This window comes from Lissotriton helveticus, chromosome 12, assembly GCF_964261635.1.
Source record: "Lissotriton helveticus chromosome 12, aLisHel1.1, whole genome shotgun sequence".
NCBI lineage: Eukaryota > Metazoa > Chordata > Amphibia > Caudata > Salamandridae > Lissotriton > Lissotriton helveticus.
In genome coordinates this window covers 914798585-914820645 of record NC_136073.1, presented here as the reverse complement: position 1 = coordinate 914820645, position 22061 = coordinate 914798585, and the positions used below count along the sequence as shown (strand labels likewise).

Sequence of the window (22061 nt, the reverse complement as noted above, 5' to 3'; positions counted from 1 at the left end):
ATATAAATTTATTCTTCAGAATTTTCTAAATTTGAAAGAACTAGTAACATGTCCTCATCAGCAATGTCCTCATGAAAAGTCTCCAATAATGATTCTTGTAACTCTATGGTCTCCAAACACTCGATAAATTCGCCATCAAGAGATTGATAAAAAAAATCATTCAAGTCATCTCCTCCTTCTGACAATATTTCATTATTGGTGCTGTCAATTTCAATCAATGTAGTGGAATCATTCAAGTCATCTCCTCGTGACAATATTTCATTATTGGTGCTCTCAATTTCAATCAATGTAGTGGAATCATTCAAGTCATCTCCTCCTTGTGACAATATTTCATTATTGGTGCTGTCCATTTCAATCAATCTAATGGAATCATACAAGTCATCTCCTCCTTGTGACAATATTTCATTATTGCTGCTCTCAATTTCAATCAACGTAGTGGAATCATTCAAGTCATCTCCTTGTGACAATATTTCATTCTTGGTGCTGTCCATTTCAATCAATCTAATGGAATCATACAAGTCATGTCCTCCTTGTGACAATGTTTCATTATTGGTGCTCTCAATTTCAATCAATGTAGTGGACGATTCAAAAGAAATTGCCACGGACTCTTCATTGTGAGCCATTTTATTTTGAAATTGCTTGCTGTAAATTGCAGAAAAAAATAATCACTTTCATTTATCGTTTTTAGTAATACATAATATAAAACTAACTTTATCAAGTATTTAGTATAACAGAAGGACTGCAAATAAATAACAGAAAACATTTTTCAAATTATCTTCAAGTGTACAACATAGTTCCCCTTACAAATTAACAACTCACCTTTTCAAAAGTAGGAAAAGTGTTAGTACTGTGTAAATCAAACACCAGAAATTCACCACCAAAAATTCCTCACAAATGTACCTCAGACAGTAGTATCACAAAATGGCTGTGGTTTCCTCTCATTTGACATATATACATAACCAATTAACTTTCATCACACACAAATACAAAACCAAAGTAACATTTTAATTGGTTCTAAATTTCAACACTTTCAAATGTGTTTTCCCCATGCAATTTTCCATAGGACATTTACATACGTCTACAGCCTGAATGGCTGAACGGAATTACACCAAACTTGGCAAAATGGTACATCAAACCTAAGAGGTCAGGAAGGATCTACTATGCCCCCTTATGGTCATTTCCCCCTTCGCTTTGGCCTCCTCTTGTCTCTCAATCCTACCGAGAGACAAGATGGCGGCCGCTACGGACTGTTTGGAATGTTGACAGACGCCGGAGAACCAATCAGCTTCGCAAAGCTCCGTAACGCGAAAAGTACGCGAAGCGGAGCGCTGTTACAGATATATATCTTTTTTTGAACGTTAATTTCTCAAAATCCACTGGAGCACATATATTGAGACCTAGCAAAGGCACATCGGGCTACCAGTCCCTAATATTTTACCAAGTTTCGTGCAAATCCATTCAGCCGTTCGATTATTATTATTATTTTTTTTTTTTGCCCCGCGGGGCCCTTTTAAAACCTCCACATCAAACCTAGGGGGTCAGCGAGGATCTACTATTCCCCCTTATGGTCATTTGCCCCTTCGCTTTCGCCTCCTCTTGTCTCTCGATCCTACCGAGAGACAAGATGGCGGCCGCTACGGACTGTTTGGAATGTTGACAGACGCCGGAGAACCAATCAGCTTCGCTTCACAAAGCTCCGTTGCGCGAAAAGTACGCGTAGCGGAGCGCTGCCCAGTCCGCGGTTACAGATATATATCTTTTTTTTAACCTTAATTTCTCAAAATCCACTGAAGCACATATATTGAGACCTACAAAAGGCACATCGGGCTACCAGTCCCTACAATTTTGCCAAGTTTCGTGCAAATCCTTTCAGCCGTTCGGGCTAAAAGTGAGGCCAACCGCCCTATGGAAAACTCAATGTTAAAAACACGTTTTGGGACCCCCCTTTTTTCTCGGCCCCCCCTTGACGAACCCCCCCCAAATTTTCAGGGGCTGCTCAGAAACAAAATGTTCCATTTTCCTGAAAATTTCAGCCAATTCCGTCCACAAACGCCAAAGTTATTAGACATAGAATTTTCAAAAATCCCATAGAGAAAAAATCCTAACTATATATACCTACTGGCGACCGCCAGTAGGTAATATATAACATTTCTATGGCAAAATTTAACCCCTCATTTTGTTCCTTTGCAAATTAAATGTTTTAAGTGTTAACACTTTATTCCAATCAAGATGACTTCAGGTGTGCCATACTTTTGTCATAAGTAAGACTGTTAGCGCTCTAGTTGTTCTTTAGAACACTCTGGGACATTCTGTCACTGGGCTATAGTTGGGCTACATCTGGCTGATATTTGGGCTACATTTGTTTTTTTTTGTCTCTGGTGGCCATCTTTGGGCTACATTGGGCTACAATGGGCTACATTGGGCTACATTTGGGCTCTAACATATATATAGCCCAATGTAGCCCAATATATATTTTTCAAAGTTAATTTTCGTAAAAACCACTGGAGCATATATCTTGAGACATAGCAAAGGCACATCGGGCTACCAGTCCCTACAATTTTGCCAAGTTTTGTGGAAATCCATTCAGCCGTTCGAGCTTAGAGTGAGTCCAACCGCCCTATGGAAAACTCAATGTTAAAAACACGTTTTTGGACCCCCCTTTTTTCTCGGCCCCCGCTTGACGAAACCCCCCCAAACTTTTAGGGGACGCTCAGAAACAAAATGTGCCATTTTCCTGAAAATTTCAGCCAATTCCGTCCATCAACGCCAAAGTTATTCAACATAGAATTTTCAGAAATCCCTATTCAAAAAAATCCTAACTATATATACCTACTGGCGACCGCCAGTAGGTAATATATAACATTTCTATGGCAAAATGAAACCCCTCATTTTGTTCCTTTGCAAATTAAATGTTTTAAGTGTTAACACTTTATTCCAATCAAGATGACTTCAGGTGTGCCATACTTTTGTCATAAGTAAGACTGTTAGCGCTCTAGTTGTTCTTTAGAACACTCTGGGACATTCTGTCACTGGGCTATAGTTGGGCTACATCTGGATGACATTTGGGCTACATTTGGGCTATTTTGTCTCTGGTGGCCATCTTTGGGCTACATTGGGCTACATTGGGCTACATTTGGGCTCCAACATATATATAGCCCAATGTAGCCCAATATATATTTTTCAAAGTACATTTTCGTAAAAACCACTGGAGCATATATCTTGAGACATAGCAAAGGCACATCGGGCTACCAGTCCCTACAATTTTGCCAAGTTTTGTGGAAATCCATTCAGCCATTCAAGCTAAAAGCGAGTCCAACCGCCCTATGGAAAACTCAATGTTAAAAACACGTTTTGGGACCCCCATTTTTTCTCGGCCCCCCCTTGACGAACCCCCCCCAATTTTTCAGGGGCTGCTCATAAGCAAAATGTTCCATTTTCCTGAAAATTTCAGCCAATTCCGTCCACAAACGCTAAAGTTATTAGACATAGAATTTTCAAAAATCCCATAGAGAAAAAATCCTAACTATATATACCTACTGGCGACCGCCAGTAGGTAATATACACATACATATATTGTGTATATGTGTGCGTGTAGAGAGAGGTAGAGAGGTAGAGGTGTAGAGGTAGAGAGGTAGAGGTAGAGAGGTAGAGGTAGAGAGGTAGAGACTAGTAGAGAGAGAAGTAGAGAGAGGTAGAGAGGTAGAGAGTAGAGAGTGAGTAGTAGAGAGTAGTAGAGAGCAGTAGAGAGCGTAGCAGAGAGTGAGTAGTAGAGAGTAGTAGAGTGAATAGTAGAGTGAGTAGTAGAGAGTAGTAGAGAGTGAGTAGTAGAGAGTGAGTAGTAGAGAGTAGTAGAGAGTAAGTAGTAGAGTGAGTAGTAGAGAACAGTAGAGAGTGAGTAGTAGAGAGTAGTAAAGAGTGAGTAGTAGAGAGTAGTAGAGAGTGAGTAGTAGAGAGTAGTAGAGAGTAGGTGGTAGAGAGTGAGTAGCAGAGAGAGAGAATAGTAGAGAGTAGTAGAGAGTGAGTAGTAGAGTGAGTAGTAGAGAGTAATAGAGAGAGAGTAGTAGAGAGTGAGTAGTAGAGAGTAGTAGAGGGTGAGTAGTAGAGTGAGTAGTAGAGAGTGAGTAGTAGAGAGTAGTAGAGAGAGAGTAGAAGAGAGTGAGTAGTAGAAAGTGAGAAGTAGAGAGTGAGTAGTAGAGAGTAGTAGAGAGGGAGTAGTAAAGAGTGAGTAGTAGAGAGAAAGTAGTAGAGAGTGAGTAGTAGAGAGTAGAGAGTAGTAGAGAGTGAGTAGTAGAGAGTAGTAGATAGTGAGTAGCAGGGAGTGAGTGTAGGAGAGTAGGGCCTGCTATCCTAAGGTCACCCCAATTTTTCCTTTTTGCTTTACTGGTTTTCGACTTAATGTGGCTGTGGGCCTGCTAATCAGACCCACAGCCTGCTGTTCTCTCTCTAAATTCATAATCATGTACTATAGGTACATCATCAATTTGGTACTGGACACCTTGTCAGCCCCTGTACCATGCACTATAGGTACTCAGGGCATAGGTGCATCCAAGGCCTACCAGGGGCTGCAGCATATCTTTTGCCACCCCTGGCTGGTACTTAAATCAACACAACTGGCTGTTCACACAGCTGGGGCAAGGTGGTGTACTCACCCCTTGCTTAGATATAGTATACCTATGTCTAAACCTATATCTGGACACATATGCACCTATAAGTCACTCCTATGGCAGGCCTTTACAATCCTAGAGGCAGAGTGCTTGTTTTTATGTGAGATGGTGCTCCAGCATGAGCCAAGCCTGTCTGCAGTGTTCGGAACCATTTCCTTACTGCTGTTCCAGTGATACTGCCATACCATATACTCTTAAGTGCATTATAATCCCCGCGGTTAATGCTAACTTTGGTTTGGCTTTATCAAAACATGTCGTGTTTGGTGTCATACACTTTGGAATACTACCCCCTCGCCAGTTCTGGTGACGGGAGTAACATTCCACCCTTCTAGTGGGAGAAGACATGTTACTTTACTTTAAACGCGGTTAATCCTAACCAGAGCCTCAGCATCACAAAATGGATGCTGCTGCCCGACACAAGTCTGACCTCCTGCTGCTAAAAAGGGGCGTGGCTTCATTACACCTCTCTGCAATGCAGTCCCCTGGCGCATACTGGAGATTCCTGGTGGGGTTTCAGGTCTTATATAGTTAGAAATTAGCATTAAAAAAATCTTTGAAATTCACTGAAAAAACCATAGGTTTCAGGCCTTATATAGTTAGGAATTAGCATTTAAAATTACATCAGTGATGTCTTTTGAGGTGTCATCAGTGATGTCACTGACCATGTCATGAATTATGTAATATGTGACATCATCAGCAGGGGATTGCGGGTGCGCGAAATATAGTTAGTATAACTAACTATATAGGAGCAATTTCCATGGTTTTGTATGAGTGAAATGTCCAGCTAACTATAACACCCCTAAAACTTATAGTTTTTTGAGTGAATTTTAAAGGTTTTTTAAATACTAATTCCTAACTATATAAGGCCTGAAACCTATGGTTTTTTCAGAGTATATATATATATATATATATTTATATATATATATATATATATATATATATATATATATATATATATATATATATATATATATATATATATTACCTACTGGTGGTCGTCAGTAGGTAGTTATAGTTAGGACCTATTTTCCAGAGGAAATCCGCAACATTCTATTTGGAATAACTTTGGCGCCGGTTTACGAATCTTCGCAAAATTTTCAAAACTGGTGGGGCTCTCCAGTCCGCTCCTATCCTGAAAGTGTCGAGGTGATTTGTCAAGCAGGGGCCGAGAAAAAAGGGGGTCCCAAAACATGTTTTCCCTATGCAATTTTCCATAGGAACCGTTCATTGTGGCTCCAGTACATGCATAGTGACTGAATAATTACAGTTGTATAAGAAGAGACATTGGGTGAATTCATAATTCATGGACTTTTACTTTAGTGAAAAGATTAGGACATGATACTGAAAGACTCATTATGGGATTGCAAGAGCACTCACAGGGTGTTTGCTGGAGTGTATGGATACTAACTAGGGAATTGTAGGCCTGAAACGCAAGTGTGAAGGTGGTTAGACTACTATATGTGTAGTACATAGGAGTTTGAAGCACTCCATGCCCTAAATCCTGGCTCACTGTATGAGTTCATGCATAGTGACTGAATGATTACAGTACTATAAGGAGAGACAGTGGGTGAATTTATAATTCATTCAGTTTTACTTTAGTGAAATGGATTAGTACATGATACTGAAAAAGTTACTATAGCATTGCAAGAGCACTTACAGGGTATTTGCTCGAGTGTATGGATACTAACTGGGAAATTGTAGGGCTTAAACACAAGTGTAAAGGCTTTTAGACTACTTCATGCATAGTGCATAGCAGTTTGAAGCACTCTGTGCCCTAAATTCTGGCTCACTGCATCAGTACATGCATACTGACTAAATAATGACAGTACTATAAGATGAGACAGTGGGTGAATTCATCATTGATTCAGTTTTACTTTACTGAAAGAATTACTACATGGTGCTGAAAGAGTCACTATGGGATTGCAAGAGCACTTACAGAGTGTTTCCTGGAGTGTATGGATACTAACTGGGAAATTGTAGGCCTGAAACCGAAGTGTGAAGGTGGTTAGACTAGTACATCCATAGTACATATTAGTTTGAAGCACTCTGTGCCCTAAAGCCTGCCTCACTGCATGACTACATGCATACTGACTGAATGATTACTATACCATAAGGAGAGACACTCAGTGAACGCACACATTTCACACATTTCATTTCTACATTTCAGTATTAAAGCCTAACTCATTTTCCAAATACATAAGCAATGTCTATTTTCTAATCCTACCAAAACTTAACAAGAAAGATTTGTAAGCACTTATGTATCTGCAAACACATCAAGCAACCACATAATTCTCTCTCAATTTTCCCAAATGCACACTGACTCACAGTGTGATTCTAGGCAAATAACACTATCCCTTGAACTTTAGCAAAAACATTTAGGGGCAGATTTATGAAGCCGGTGCGTCACTTTTTCTCATGTTAAAAGTGACGCACCGGCAGCGCAAGGCCTTCATAAATCTGCCCCTTAGTAGTCTGTCACAGGTAACATGACTGCACACATTCCACATATTTTAATACACAGTCTCATAAACTGCATCTAGACAAGCAAGACTACTCCCTGTACTTTAAAAAAGAAACACATTAATCTTATTAAAAACAAACACACCACATACAACCTCTCACAAAAGAATAATTTACCTTTCAAATTGATTTGTAGATTTAGAAGTATGTCAGTCACACACCATATTTTCCTATACAGAATCTCTGTACTCTCAGCTCTTAGCAAAACCAAAAAATGGCAAGCTTCCCCTCTCATTCTCCAGACATATACATGTAAATATCAAATCACATTGCTTCCCACATTAATTCAAAGCTAACACACATTTCGATTGGTTACACATTTCAGCCCTTTCCAAGTGACATGCATTTGACCCTACCCCAAATCTGCTCACTACCTGTTACCATAGTACCAGTTCATAGAACACTCAACTCTGCACAGAGGTCACAAGTTCAGCACACAATGTTGCTAATCAAAACAGAAAGTGTGCTTGACTTTTCAATATATCAGCTTATCCTATGTAATGTTCCTTTTCAACAGTTTTTGTTAATCAATAAGAAATATACTTTTAAAAAACAAAAACATGCACCCTAATTTTCAGTCTAGAATGTTCTCAAACAACCAATCCTTTCTCTTCTTTTTTTCAAAACTGCATCTTATCCACCATTTTAGAAAAATCTCAGTTTTCAAACTACCATTTCATTTACAGAGACCATCTGAGTGCATCCAGACCTCCTTTCATGATGCTTAGAGTGTGAATTGTGGGACACGGCTATATTTTCTGGAGCCAAAGGTATGCAGAAAGCAGATGAATGAACAAAGACCTATCTTTGCCAAATGTAGACATTAAATGGATTGGACAAAGAGGGTTAAAGTGGCACCAATTGAGGCCATTGGTTAAATCCTTTTTGCATTGCATCTCCAACACCCTGACCTCATAATTGTGAACTGTGGTGGCAATGACCTAGGCACTTTCACTGGAGTAGGTCTGGAAATGATTCTAAAGGACACCTTTACATGATTTATGTCACTTTTCCCCCGCACTGCCTTCGTCTATTCTAACATTTGCCAAAGGCAAAAATGGAACTGGTCCAATCAATTTTGTCCACAGATTGAGAACGCTAGGAATCATGTCAATAAATCTGTTTCTGCTTTTCTCTGAGATTATAGGATGGGGTCCATTTACCACAACAATCTGCGTTTCAATATTGATGGCATCTATAGGAGAGATGGTGTACATTTTACAGATGAGGGTAACAGAGTCTTCCTCTTGAACTTTAGAGTCTGCATAGGTACTTACTTGTAGGTACCAAAATCTCTCAAGAAGTGAAGAACTAAACACATAAGCTTGATGTATATCTGAAAAATATTATTTGTTTTTTTGCTTGGAGTCGCGCACCCAACGCCTCAAAGTCGTGCACCCAACGAGTAGAAGTTGTGCACCAAACACGCTGGAGTCATGCACCCTGCAGGTTAGGAGTCGTGCATCAAATGCGTGCACACCAGGGGGCCGCACTGAGCAATGCGCTGGGTACGCAACTCCTAATTTTACCATAAAAAAATTAGCCCCTATCACTTATTTCAATTATCCCCAGGGACCCCATCCCCCGGGGCTTATAAAAAACATTGGAGACCGTGGGGGGAGCCCCAATGCCCCCAAGGTCCCCCCGCGTCCTTCGGGAGCTGCCATTGCTTTTCCACATGGGGAGATGCTAACATGCAGCTCCCCGTGTGGAAAAGTATTCTGGTTTGGATTTTGAAAGAGAGAGCAGGTTTCCCTGCTCTCTCTTTCAAAATCCAAACCAAGTTTGCGATGGGAGGGCGGAAGCCTCGGCTCCCGCCCTACCATAGCAAACAGCAGTGTCCAGGGGGTGGGCACCCTGGGATACTGCAGGAGCCAGCCCTGGGTGGTGGCGGTCCTCAGGGCCCTCAAGGGCTCCAGGAGGAGGGCCACACAGCCCCCTCCCACAATACAGAAAGCCCCAGGGGGTGGTGGTACCCGGGGCTTGAGGGGTCTTTGAGGCCCCCAATCACTAATTTTGCAGGTGGGGGCCTTGGAGCCCCCCAACCATTTATTTTATATCCCGGGGTGATGCTCCCCGGGGTTGGGGGGCCACTCTCATAAATTTTAATAATATGCCCCCAGGATTTGGCCCCCGGGGCTAATTATGAAAGAAGCTCCGTTATATATATATTTCTTTTTTTTACGGCAGGATCTGCGCACTCTGCGTGTACTTTGCTGTTTAAAAATAAATAAATTGTGGGGGCCCTGGGACTCCTTGTGGAACCCCCCCCCCAAGGCAGGCCTAGAGGGTCAGGGTATTTCTACCCTGCCCCTTTACATGTCTTGCACACTTGTTCCAGTAACATCTTGAGCCTCGCATCTACAGAGGCACAAAATGGCTGCCAACACTTCCTGGTTTTGAATGTTGACAACCACTTGACAGCTAATTAGCATTTAGCGCACGATCGGGATGGTGCCCTTAGGGTGCACTCAGGATGAGTGGCACCTGCGCGGCCATAGATATGTATGTACTTTTTAATGTCATTTTCTCAGAAACTACTGAACAGATTCACACCAAATAAGCAAAAGGCATAAGTCTGAACTGAGGACTACCTCTTTGCCAAATTTGGTATAATTCTGTTGAGCCATTCGGGCTGTAGCCGTGGCTAAAGGTCCTACTGGCAATTGCATGGGGAAAACACGTTTTGGGACCCCCCCTTTTTTCTCGGCCCCCGCTTGACCAATCACCCCTAGACTTTCAGGGAAGGAGCGGAACTGAGCTGGCCAAAAGTTTGGGAAATTTCGCACAGATTCATCAATCGACGCCAAAGTAATTGTCAAAAGAATGTTGATGATTTCCTATGCATAATAGGTCCTAACTATAACTACCTACTGGCGACTGCCAGTAGGTAATATATAAATGTCTGTTCGAGGCAGATAGGAACAGTAAATTTACACTTCCCTCTATGCATTTACCTTTCAATTTTGTCCATCAATATTCTCTCCCCGGTTGCACCACAATGTTCTGGGCGGCGATATTCAGCTGTACAATCCCAGTGCTATCCAAGTAGAATCCCAGTACTGGCCCAGTATACTCCCAGTACTATCAGAATACAATCCCAGTAGAATCCCAGTATAATCCCAGTACTATCCCTGTACAATCCAGTACAATCCCAGTACAATCCTAGTATAATCCCAGTAATATCCCAGTATAAAATCCTAGTAAAATCCCAGCAGAATCTTATTACTATCCCAGTACTATCACAGAGCTATCCCAGTACAACACCAGTACAATCCCACTGTTATGAGGTTTGTCACTGGTGATCATCTTTGGTCCCTGAGGGCCGGTTTCACCCCAGAATGTAAAGATGTGTGATGAATTGACGTAGATCCAGTATATATGTCAATCATATAGAGCATCTGTGGTTATCCCAAAGGCTCTGGTCTTTTTGGTCCAACATAGGGCAACCATGTAATATGTACTTGTCAGAGCGCCAATGCACCTTGAGCTCTGCTTGAGTACTGCTTAGTTGTGTTTGAAGCCAGTCATTGACTACAGGAGCCTGTGTAATGTCCTGTTCTCTTATGTCTTGCAGGTTTGTGACCAGGGCTTTCCGCTATGTGCAAGCTGTTGCTTTTGCGGTTAACGAAATCAACCAAAACCCTTCCATCCTTACCAACATCACCCTGGGCTTCAGGGTTCACGACTCCTGCTACGATGAGACCAAGGCCACCAAGCTGGCAATGTGCCTCCTGCCGGGGCGCGAGGAAGAGGTGCCCAACTTCCAGTGCAGGTCGCACTCGCCTCTCGCCGCTGTCATTGGAGATGTCTATTCCTCCGTTACTCTGGCAATCGCAAGGATCCTGGGACTTCATCGGTACCCACAGGTAAGGAACGAATTGTAGAACAAGTGGGACAGGTGTCTGTACTTTCATGAAATGAGGTGCTGGAAGGACATGGTGTAGTGTGAACCGTACATTTTGGGAACAGTTTGGCGAGGGAAACCTCCTTTACTCCGCAGTCAGAACAACAAGCTATCTTTACAACATAGTCACTGCCCGACAGAGATCTATGTCAACAACTTGCTTTAGGGAACGCGTTGTTGGACGGCAACCACAAAATGTGAACCACGACCACAAACCACAACCGCAACCACAACTTTCTAAGACACCTCACATCAACTCTCAATTAGAATGAGGAATCCTCGTTTGTGCCCCCTGGGACCAAAGGGGAGTCCAGGGAATGAAAGATATGCCAAGTGGACATGCCACGCTGTAGAGACCAGCGGAGACATATAAGCGTAGTACAACACTGTAACCTCATCGCTCATGCCAGGTCTGCTGGATTAGTGGGCTAATGCATCCACTGTAGGGACCAGTGTTCAACCTCATGGTCATAGGCTCAAATCCTAGCGGGTTCACTCAGCCTTTCATCCTTCTGAGATCAATACAATGAGTACCATTAAGTTAGGTAACAGTAAACATCTAATATTCAGCGCCAAGATACCCTTCTGGGTGAACATGCGCTTTACAAATAGTTGACAGCTTAATATAACTTGGCTTTTTAAAAGTACAATGAAAAGTGTGATGTATGCATGTGTTCTCTCCACATTATCTTTCTTTTCATTAAATACTTTAAATTGAACTGGTTTGTGGTGAAGCTTTTCATGCTGTAAAAATATTGTGCTTTAAAGGAAGCCATGTGGGAGAAGTTCTCATGATGATGCAAATGTTCATGACTAATACTGTCTGCTCGTTAAACTGAGCTCCTATTCCTTATTTAATAGATCAGGGTTAGTAGTGCAATGTTATTGTCCCTTGAATATAGGTTAAAGGGAATAATAGTTTACTAATTTCAGGCAGCTTCTTAGAGTAAGCCTGTTTTCTGTAAAACAATTGTTGTAATGTTGATTGGTTTGGGGATGTGTGACAGACCTTTCCTTGCTTTGATATGAAGCAGTCTTCATGGCAGTTTGATATTTAATTCTGTACTTAGAATCATGTTTGCCAGACTTTACCATGCTTTCTACAGAGACACACTTCATGCTTACTGCGCTTCCGTGGCAATGCGACCAGCAGTGCCGTGATGCGATGAAGATCCGGTCCAATGAAACAGAAATGCGTCTTCTCCTTGATGCAACATGATGCGTGCATGCCCGATAGCTGTGCCGCGACTCAACGATTTTTCTGAGCTGCGACAGGCCCTGCGACACGCTTTTCTGGTGATGCGAAGGTGTCTGATGCGACGGTGACCCTCTACTCCGGTGATGCAGGATGCTTCAGCAATGTGATAGCTGCAGCAGCGACACACTTCTTCAGTGATGCAATGTCAGCAGCTGCCGTGGCGACACGCTCCTCCGATGATGCAACGGTGTCTGATGCGATGGTGACACTCTTCTCCGGCGATGCAAAGTGCTACTGCGATGCGAAGCAGCGACACCCTTCTTCAGTGATGCCACGACAGTACCCGTCCGTCCGAGTCACGAAGTACGATTCGTATTCCGTCAATCCGTCCGAATCGTCGCGATCCGTACGGTGTACGATCGGTGTACGAGCCGTACCCCCATTGTACGATCGGTGTACGAGCCGTACACCATGTACGATCGGTGTACGAGCCGTACCCCATGTACGATCGGTGTACGAGCCGTACCCCATGTACGATCGGTATAAGAGCCGTACATCCATCGTACAATGGGGGTACGGCTCGTACACCGATTGTACAATGGGGGTACGGCTCGTACATCGATCGTACATGGGCTACGGCTCGTACACCCATCGTACAATGGGGGTACGGCTCCTACACCCCATGATCGCAGGGGTACGGTGCGTACCCCTGCGATCATGGGGGTACGCACCGTACCCGGGGGGGCCGTTCCGTACCTGTTTCGGCGCAAACTCTGCTTTTACGGCTGTTTTCAGCTCCCGTAGAAAAAGGGTCATACGGTGCGTACCCGACATGTATCGTACTTGCTGGGTCATAAAAACCAGCCGCAAACCGTTCAGATGTCGCGTACAGCGGGTTCCGAGGGAGAATCGTACGGAGATTAGAGTCGTACAGTGTCTTGTACGACTCGTACGGAGTACGGCTCCTGGTACGAATCGTACTTCGTCGTACGTACGGGACGTTTACAGGTACGATTCGTACGGGGAAAAAACACTCCGTACGACGATTCAGGGAGCTTTTTACCGGATCGGAATCGACCCCAGAATGTTAAAACCAACTTCACTAAAATAAGAATTTTATCATTCTGAGTTTAGGCATACTAAACTTGAATTTCTACCTAGTTCCCTGAGTCAGTTAGGATTATGGGATGTTATAGTGAAACTGCCCATTCTGGCCTATGGGGAACTGGTAGCCTCGCAATAGTGAAAACGAAAATGGCTGTAATTTACTATTAAGACATGCCACACACATCAGGGCTTGTCCTACCTTTTACCTACAATGCACCCTGCTCTTGGGCCTACCATAGGGGTGACTAATATGCAGAAAAGGGAATGTTTAGGGACTGGCAAGTGGGTGCACTTGCCCAGTCAGCATGGCAGTACCAGACTGCACACAGGCTCTGCAATGGCAGACCTGAGAAACATTTTACAGGCTGCTTCTGTCGGTGGCACAACCAGTGCTGCAAGCCCACCAGCAGCATTTGATTTACAAGCCCTGGGCACACGCAGTGCACTTTACTAGGGTCTGACAAGTAAACCAAACCAGCCACTCATGGAGTCACTAATCCATACATCAATTTATAATAGAGAGAGCATATGCACTTTAGCACTGATCAGCAGTGGTAAAGGGCTCAGAGTCATAAAAGCAACATAACCAGGTCAGACAAAATACAGGAGGAAGGCAAAAAGTTCAAGGATGACCCTTCAAAAAGAGCCAAGTCCAACATCAGACATTTTGATGATTTTATACTAACCAATAGCCTTTTGCTTTCTGTAACAAAGCTTCACTTTAAATAAACCTTCATGGTTTACACTTTGAATTTTGCCTTGTGTTGGTTTCCTTTATTTGCCTTGGGCCCTCGTCGTTTAGGACTCACACTGCCCTGGTCTGTTCAACCGGCCCTGTGATAACTTATTAGTGCAAAGCACTTACAGATAACCACATTCAATGTGATCATACTGTCATCAGTATCAGCAGTGCTTGTGGGTGTAAAAGGAGGTACATCACAAACGTTCAATTTGTCAGTCAACATGTCAAGGACTGGGTTCTGTGAAGGTCTTCGAAATTGCCTTCCTGATTCCTCCCAGTAGCCACACTTGTGCAAAGTGTTAGGTAGCTCCTTAAGATATTCCCATGTAGGAGAAAAAAGTCACAAAGGGAGAAAAAAAACCCTAGGCTATCCTGTGGCTCCTGATTGAATCTGTGTGTGATGCAAATGTAGGGAGAAAGTCACCAAGCCCTTCATGATTCATAGCATAGAGGAGAGCCACTATAGGTCTTCCAGAAATAGGGAATCCAACAAAAATCTTGGCACTAAAAAATGCATCAAAACAGGAACATAAATGATACTACCTGGGGAATGAACACATAGAAAGATACATTAGCCAATGCAATGTGGCATATCTATCTCATCTTAAAGCCCTCTTCATATGTTCTAAACAGGAGGTGAATTACAGGAGGCGAGCTAGCTCCTTCTTTGTTTGGGAACTTCATGGCACAATCTCTGAAGATATCACCATCTTGGAAAGAGCTCACATAAGCCACAACCTCAGCTTCTGGAGTATAGCGTATGTCTGATATCAGAAGAATAATCTCAAGCTTGACATCTACCTTTCTGAACAAGCCTTCATACCTGAACCACTGCCTTTCACTGCTGGTGTTTCCTGCAGGCTGTTTGGTGACAGCGACTGTGAAATGCTGATGAGTTCTGAGTGTCGTAAACTGGGTGTGCAGCCCCTCACCAGGCTATGAGCATGAAGTGCAGGAAGGTGCTGTCTTCCTCTTGCTACATCGCACCTCATGTAAGCTCCAGGTTCAGATGTGACAGGATATGAAGCTCAGTGTGCTCATGTAAAGTGATTGAGATATGTATGTAAGAGCTGTGTCCACTATAATTGTTTATGGAAGTCACAATATCATCAGGTACTCGAATATGTGGTGGGCAAGTGCCCTCAAGAAGCTGTCGCCTTCTCATGAGGAAAAAGTCAAGGCGTTTCAAACCTCCTTGCTTGATAAATACTACAACAAATTGAAGAAAACCAGGATAGCCCATCCACTAAACAAAGAACCGTAAGTAGCCTCTGAAAATCTGGAATTCCCAGATCACACTAAAAGGAGGGGAGGAGAGCTCCAACAAAAAGGATCAAGTACAAAAGACTTCCTCTGGAAGACATAGAAATAGGGTGAATATTCAAAGAGTTAAGAAGGCTGAACCTAAATGCAACAGGATTGATTTGTTTAGTCAAAACAAAGGGACCAACAACTTAAGAACAAAAGAGGACTGGCAATACTTTCAAGTGGGCAAGAACCTGGAAGAGAACCAAACCATCTCTTCTATCTAAAAGTCTTGTACCAGTTGGTTCTAGCCTTTATAATAGCTGTAAAATGTTGTAAATATATGACAATCACTTTTCTTTCAGAGTCAAGTCCCTCCAGGAAATCAGAAGCAGCAAGCACAAGAGGAGTGTGCAGTGGAGAAGATGGAAAGGAACAAGGATGCAAACTCTGGGTGCAATAGCATGGAGACCTTGGTAGTAGAGTGAACAGAGGTGCTATGCAAAATCTCTGCTAAGGGTTAGAATTCTTCCAAATTGGCTTGAGTGGCATAGCAGAAACATCACAGATACTGTTCAAGATTCTGGTTCACCCTGTCTGTCTGTGCATTGGATTGCAGTTGGTGACCCGAGGACAGAGCTTGATGGATACCCATGGCGATTGATATGCATGTTAGGGTAAATTGATCACCAGAATCTAGACATTTACTGAGAGCCCTGTCTAAGATCATAGTGTTGGGGATCCCATGCAGGTGGAAAATATCAGCCAGTAATATCCTTGCAATAATGCTGGCAGATTGAGGCCTCCAGAACAAAGAAACGTCTTAGGAAAGTGGCCTACTGTAACCATTAACACTCCAACCATCAGGGGTACATCTACAAATCTACAATAACATGGGTGAAAATGTGTGCAATGGATGAGCAGGGACAGACAAAGACTGGAGAAAGCCAACAGGGTTATCATGGGCTGCCTTGGATTGTGCACAAAGAGGACATGTTTCAGCATGAAGCTCGCCAACCTTGTGAACAGAAACTCAATAAAAGACTCTAAGGTTGATGTAACCTCAAGAGGAGCTGTTACTGTTTATTTATTTATTTATTTTTATTTGTAATGTTTTATATAGCGCAGACATGACCCACGGGGGTATCAGAGCGCTTTACAGTACATAATTATAACAGGTTATGCATACAATCGGGAATCCCATATAATACAAATGATGTAGACATTGCTGTTTGATTAAAAGCGGTGGCAAGTAGGCTTCAGAGAGTTAAAGGTTTAGGATGTTAATTCGTTCATGAGAAACATTTTCGCTTCCTTTTTGAAGGCGGTAAAAGAAGAGATTCTGCGTACGCCTGGGGGAAGGTTGTTCCAAATCTTCGGTGCGATACCTGAGAAAGCTCTGCACCCAGTTCTCTTTTTGTGGAAGGATTGAGGTTTTAGTAGTAGTGAGCTTGCGCTTCGGGAATGTCTGCAACCTCCCGACCGCTCTAGCTTTTGTGCTAAATAGCTGGATGTGTTGTTATGTAAGGCTTTATGTGTCATGCAGGCGATCTTTAGTTGTATTCTCGACTCGTATGGTAACCAGTTCAAAGCCTTCAGGGCTGCGAGGATGTGGTTATTTCTTTTTATTCCAGAGACCGGCCTGGCCGCAGCGTTAAGCGATGCCCTGATCGGAGCTCGTTTGTATTTTGAAAGACCGCAAAGAGTGGTGCTTCCATAGTCCAGTCTTGGTAGTACTAGGGTTTGGACCGCCATTTTTAGATCAGTCTGTGGGAGGAAGGGTTTAAGTTTTCTTAAGATACTCAGCTGAAAGTTGGCTCCTTTGGTGGTATTGTAGATTTTTCCTGCATATTTAAATGTTTGTCAAGGGTAACTCTCAGGGATTTTACGGAGTCAATGATGTAAGGGGCGCAATCAAAGGAAGTAAGATGTTTCAGCCATAAGTCTATGTTGGGTGCATGATTGGGAGGGGAGATGAGGAGGAACTCAGTTGTTTTGGTGTTAAGCATGAGGTGGTTGCCATTGAGCCAACTTTGAGTATTATGAAGAATGGCGTTGAGGGAGATGAAGTCATCTGATGAGGAGATTTTAAAATAAAGTCGAGTGCCGTCCGCGTATAGATTATATAGAATGTTTGCAGAGCTAAGCCCATTAGCAAGGGGTTCCATGAGTAGATTAAAGAGTATAGGTGATAATGCTGATCCCTGTGGGACTCCTAGTGTGACCATGGAAGGTTGAGAGAATGATTGCTTCAACTTGATTCTTTGGGTTCTGTTGCTTAGGAAGGAGGTAAACCATTGTAACACTGGACCGGTTGGGTCCATCCTTTGTTCAAGTAGAAACAGTAGATTGTCGTGTTTAACCATGTCGAAGGCGGAAGATAGGTCAAAAAGTATCAATAGGCAAAATTCGTTGGGATCCAACATTTTTAAAATGTCATCCATTATGTGGGTGAGGGCTGATTTAGTACTGTGACCTTGACGGAAACCGGATTGGTATTTCTCTAGGAGGTTGAAGTTATACAGATTTTTCCATTAACTTTGCCAGCATGGGGATGCTGGATATAGGTTGAAAGTTGTTGAGGTCTGTGGAGAGGGAGTTGGCTTTCTTTAGTATAGATGTGACCTGCCCTATTTTCAGACAGTCCGGTATGGAACCTTGCCTAAGAGAGGCGTTGACAATTTTTGCCCATAGTGGTAGAATAGAGTACTTTATAATTTTGAATATAGATGGGGGTAGGGGATCGGAGAAATGATTGGCAGGGCTGAATGCTAGCAGGGTGCTATACATTTGGTGTTCAGTGATGGACGAGAAAGAGTGCCAGTTGGCATTGTTCTTTGGAACTCCGGTCGCTAGGAAGAAAAGGTCCTTGATCTGTGAGTAAATAATTTTTTCTTGGTCAGTAGATAGTTGGGGTTCTTTCTTGGACTGAATGTCATTTTCAATGGTTCGAGTCTTTTCTAGGAAGAATTTGGCCAGTTCGTCGCAGTTAGGGGTAGCCGGGTTGCTTAGCTCCACTACGTTTGCAGAGTTACGCGATTGTTGTTTTACGATTTTGAATAGTTTTTTAGGATGGTTAATGGGTTGGTTCAGCTGTGTTTTGAAGATGTCTGCTTTATCTTTTAAGATTTTTCTGTTGTAAGTGTTTCTCAGTGCCCTAAGTTGGTGTAGATGATCAGTGGAAGGTGCTGCTTTCCATGCTCATTCAGCTAGACTTAATTTGCGCCGGTCCGAGTTAAGATTCTCATTGAACCATGGTTTGGAGATTTTGGTGGAGAAATTTTTTTCTTGAAGGGGCGCTGTGGTATCCAGCATTTCAAGCATAGTGGCATTGTAAAAGTCCGTAAGATCTTGGACATCGGCCATGTCTGCTGATGGTGTCAGGGCGGAATTGCATTGGGACACCAAGGCGTTAGCATTGATATTCCGGATATTCCATTTCCATTGTTTTGTTTTTGTAGGTTGGTTTTGTTTTGGAGTTACCTCACTCTTGATGGAGAAGAAGATACTGTAATGATCAGTCCAGTCACATGGGGAGATAGATTCTAGCGATATGATGTTTCTTTTTGGTACTGTAGTGCCTTGAAACATTCCCAGAACCTCAGTTTGAAGGACCTCTGTAGGGATCAACAACACCAGCAAGAAAAAGAAAAATTCTGTTTGTAGGCCAAGAGTATTTGACTCTGCAAAGCATCAAGGTCTTCTGGAGAGATCCCATCATGAGCTTCTCTTTCATACACTGTAAAACCTACTTTGCCGCACAGAGAACTTTTTCAGGATGCAAACGGACAGGAGTCTCAGTGTCTTCAACCAAAATGGTGCATCTAGACGAGGTATTCGAAAGATTCAAGAAAAATCTTTATGCCTGGGATGTGAGTAATATTGAAATCATATTGATAAAAGCAATAGGCCCAGCAAATGTGTCTGCTGTTTCTTCATTGAGTGCTCTTCAGAAACGTGTTTTTGTTGGTTTGTCCGAACCTCAAAAGGTTTAACTGCTCCCATTAAAAGATGCTGCCACTAAATACAAGCATGCTTAAAGGGTAAGAGCTCATTTTGCAGAACTGGATGCTCTTACTCACATGAATTCAGGACATAGGAGAGATAAAACATTGAATGCTCCTGGTTATCGTCCTGCTGGAGCTGGATTAGCACGAGTATGGTGCCAGGCTGACAAATTGAGTTCTATTTGTCAAGACGGAGCAGGTCCAGCAGAGAGCAGCTCCTTAGATCTCAATATTGTGGAGGCAGCTGATGACAGTGGATTTTGCAACCATGTCAAATGTCCCAGGAGGAGGGGACCGGTGGCGTGTGCTCTGTCCAGGATCATGCGGATGCCATCTGATGTGGTGATGGATGCTGTTTCAGTGCTGTAGTTGGACATAAAGCTATACTGTGTGGTGTAGAGGACCTGGTGGTTGATGAGGTGGTTGGAGAGACATGTATCGATAATCTTCTCAAAGACTTTGGTGAAATAGAGTAGGACGGAGATCGAACTATAGTTGGAAATTATTACTGGTTCTGCTTAATGTTTCTTGAGCAGGGGCATGACTGAGGAATATTTCCATGCATCTGGGATGGAAGTTAAGTCAATGGAGGTGTTGAGGGTGGGTGTTAAAACTTTACTGACAGTTAGGGGTCCTTTGTTAAAGGCGTGATGGGGACAGGAGCCTGACGGGGCTCTGGAGTGAATGGTCTTCATGTTGGGGGTAGTCTCATTTGTAGTTATGTTGGGCTATGAGGTAACGATCTGTTCTTTGAGTGTGATGGAAAGTCGAGTTGTGAGGGAGACAGGGTTTGGTTGAGGGCCTGCCTCACAATCTGGTAGCCAGTGAGGGTGGCTATAGCAATGTCAGCTGCCAAGGATGAGTTCAGTCATGTTTCCTTGAGAACTAGAAGGTCTGACACATGGTTGTACAGCAGCTCCAAGATCTTTGTGCATGTTTCATGAGCGAGCAGCTGTTGAGGAGTATGCATGAGAGTGTTGGGATGCTGTATGGGTGGTGTTTAGTCTATGTGAGTGTACGACGGCGTATTGTGTGCTGTCTGTGAAGGGGTTGGGAGAAGTGTGTGGGACAGTGCATGAGTATTTAGCAGAAGCCCAGAAGAACGCTTCCTGGGTGGTGTGTGGTAAGGTGCACAAGGAGCTAAGCGAGCAGTAGGGTTGGTTGGGGTGAGAACTGCTGAAGCAGATTAGCAGTGAGTGGGAGTAGGGCCAGGGTTGCTGGTGCAGGACATGGTCCAGGTGTGCACGGGCAGAGAACGCCTTACCTTTTGATACACTTTCAATGCATCCATGGCTTTTGCAGTCATTAAGTTGTTAAGGGAGAGGGTTGGAGTGCTTGGGGTGGTGAGAGGCATTGAAAAGTTCAGGAAGTGGACAGGAGGAGGTGTGAAGCAGGAGAGCGGGACAGAAGTAAGGACCACTAGAGGTGAGGAAAAGTGTGGGAAAAAACTAAGGCCAAAGACAAAAGTCACAAACAAAAGGGCACATGCAGAGGGCAAAGGGGAATGGGCATTGAGAAAAGAGGCACAGAACAAAGTGAAAAAAGTACTAAACTGAGAGAAGACCCAGGAAAAACAAAAGATGTAAAACAGAGCAAAAGTGGCACAAAGTAGAGCTAAAGAAGCACTAAACAAAACAAAAGGGGCAGAAGATAAAGTGCTTAGGGCAAAGAGGGGCACTGAGGAGAGACATCAAAGCTGAGGGTTCAAAAACAGAGCAAAAGAGGCACCGACCTGAGCAAAAAACAGAGCAAAATGGAACTTGGCAGAGAAAAAAATAGGAAAAGACAGAGAAACAAAGCCACAAAATAAAACAAATGTGTCACAAAACAGAGAAAGTCTACAAACCTGAGGAGGAGAGGTCAAGAGTGTGAGAGACAGAGAGAGAGAGAATGATCAGTATAGGAGTGACATGCGAGCCTCGGGCGCTGGAACAGAGCCTGAAAGGACATGAACACTTGTTCATCAGATGCTTTTTTTGTGTGATTTTAAGCTATTAACAGTAAAAAAAATTCTACCAGATTGTGCAGTTTTTAAAGAGAAGAGTTTGCGTTTTTTTGGGCACTCTGCACACTCTGTCCTCTGAGTGTGCTTCCAGTTGTAGTTGAGGGATTCCCTTATGCTTCATTTAAGAGGTCTGAGTTTTGGGAATAAGGAACCAGTCTTGCCACTGAGCTGGTAGATGATTTAGTCTGTCATTGCAAGGTTTGCAGTGTCTTTGGTGAATCAGGGCAACACTAATCATCTCCAAAAAGATACCATTTAGGTAGAGCAGAGAGAAGAGATGCCACAAAGAGCACCATTATACATTGGCTGCTGCCTTTAAACTAAATGGCAGATAAGATTGTATTGCCTACAATTGCGAAAACTACCACAGAAGCAGCTAGAGTCACAGAAATAGCAATAACCAAGTCAGGTAAAATCAAAGCTGAAAATTATCAGGAAAAGGAGATATGTGGGTGAGAAACATTTCTCAGATGTCCTAACGCTGCAATCACGGTAAGTGGAAGCTAGATTGAAAGCAACAATCTCTTCACAAACTTTATAGTTGTTTTTTGTCAGAATATTGAGGCCAATAATATCGGCTGCACATATGCAGACTCCTCCGTATCGACTACCTACAATCAAGGAACCCAAACATAGGGAAGTTTATATGTATAATTCTTACCTCCA

General features: G+C 43.1%; 1 protein-coding gene across 1 annotated transcript in view; it reads left to right on the top strand.

Moving 5' to 3' along the window:
• The window catches only part of LOC144798230 (extracellular calcium-sensing receptor-like), a 102272-nt gene that overhangs the window by 33146 nt on the left and 47065 nt on the right, over positions 1–22061 (top strand). Inside the window, exon 2 of the mRNA XM_078668978.1 lies at positions 10762–11053. Coding sequence (XP_078525104.1) covers positions 10762–11053 — 292 coding nt within the window. The remainder of the gene's footprint in view (positions 1–10761; positions 11054–22061) is intronic.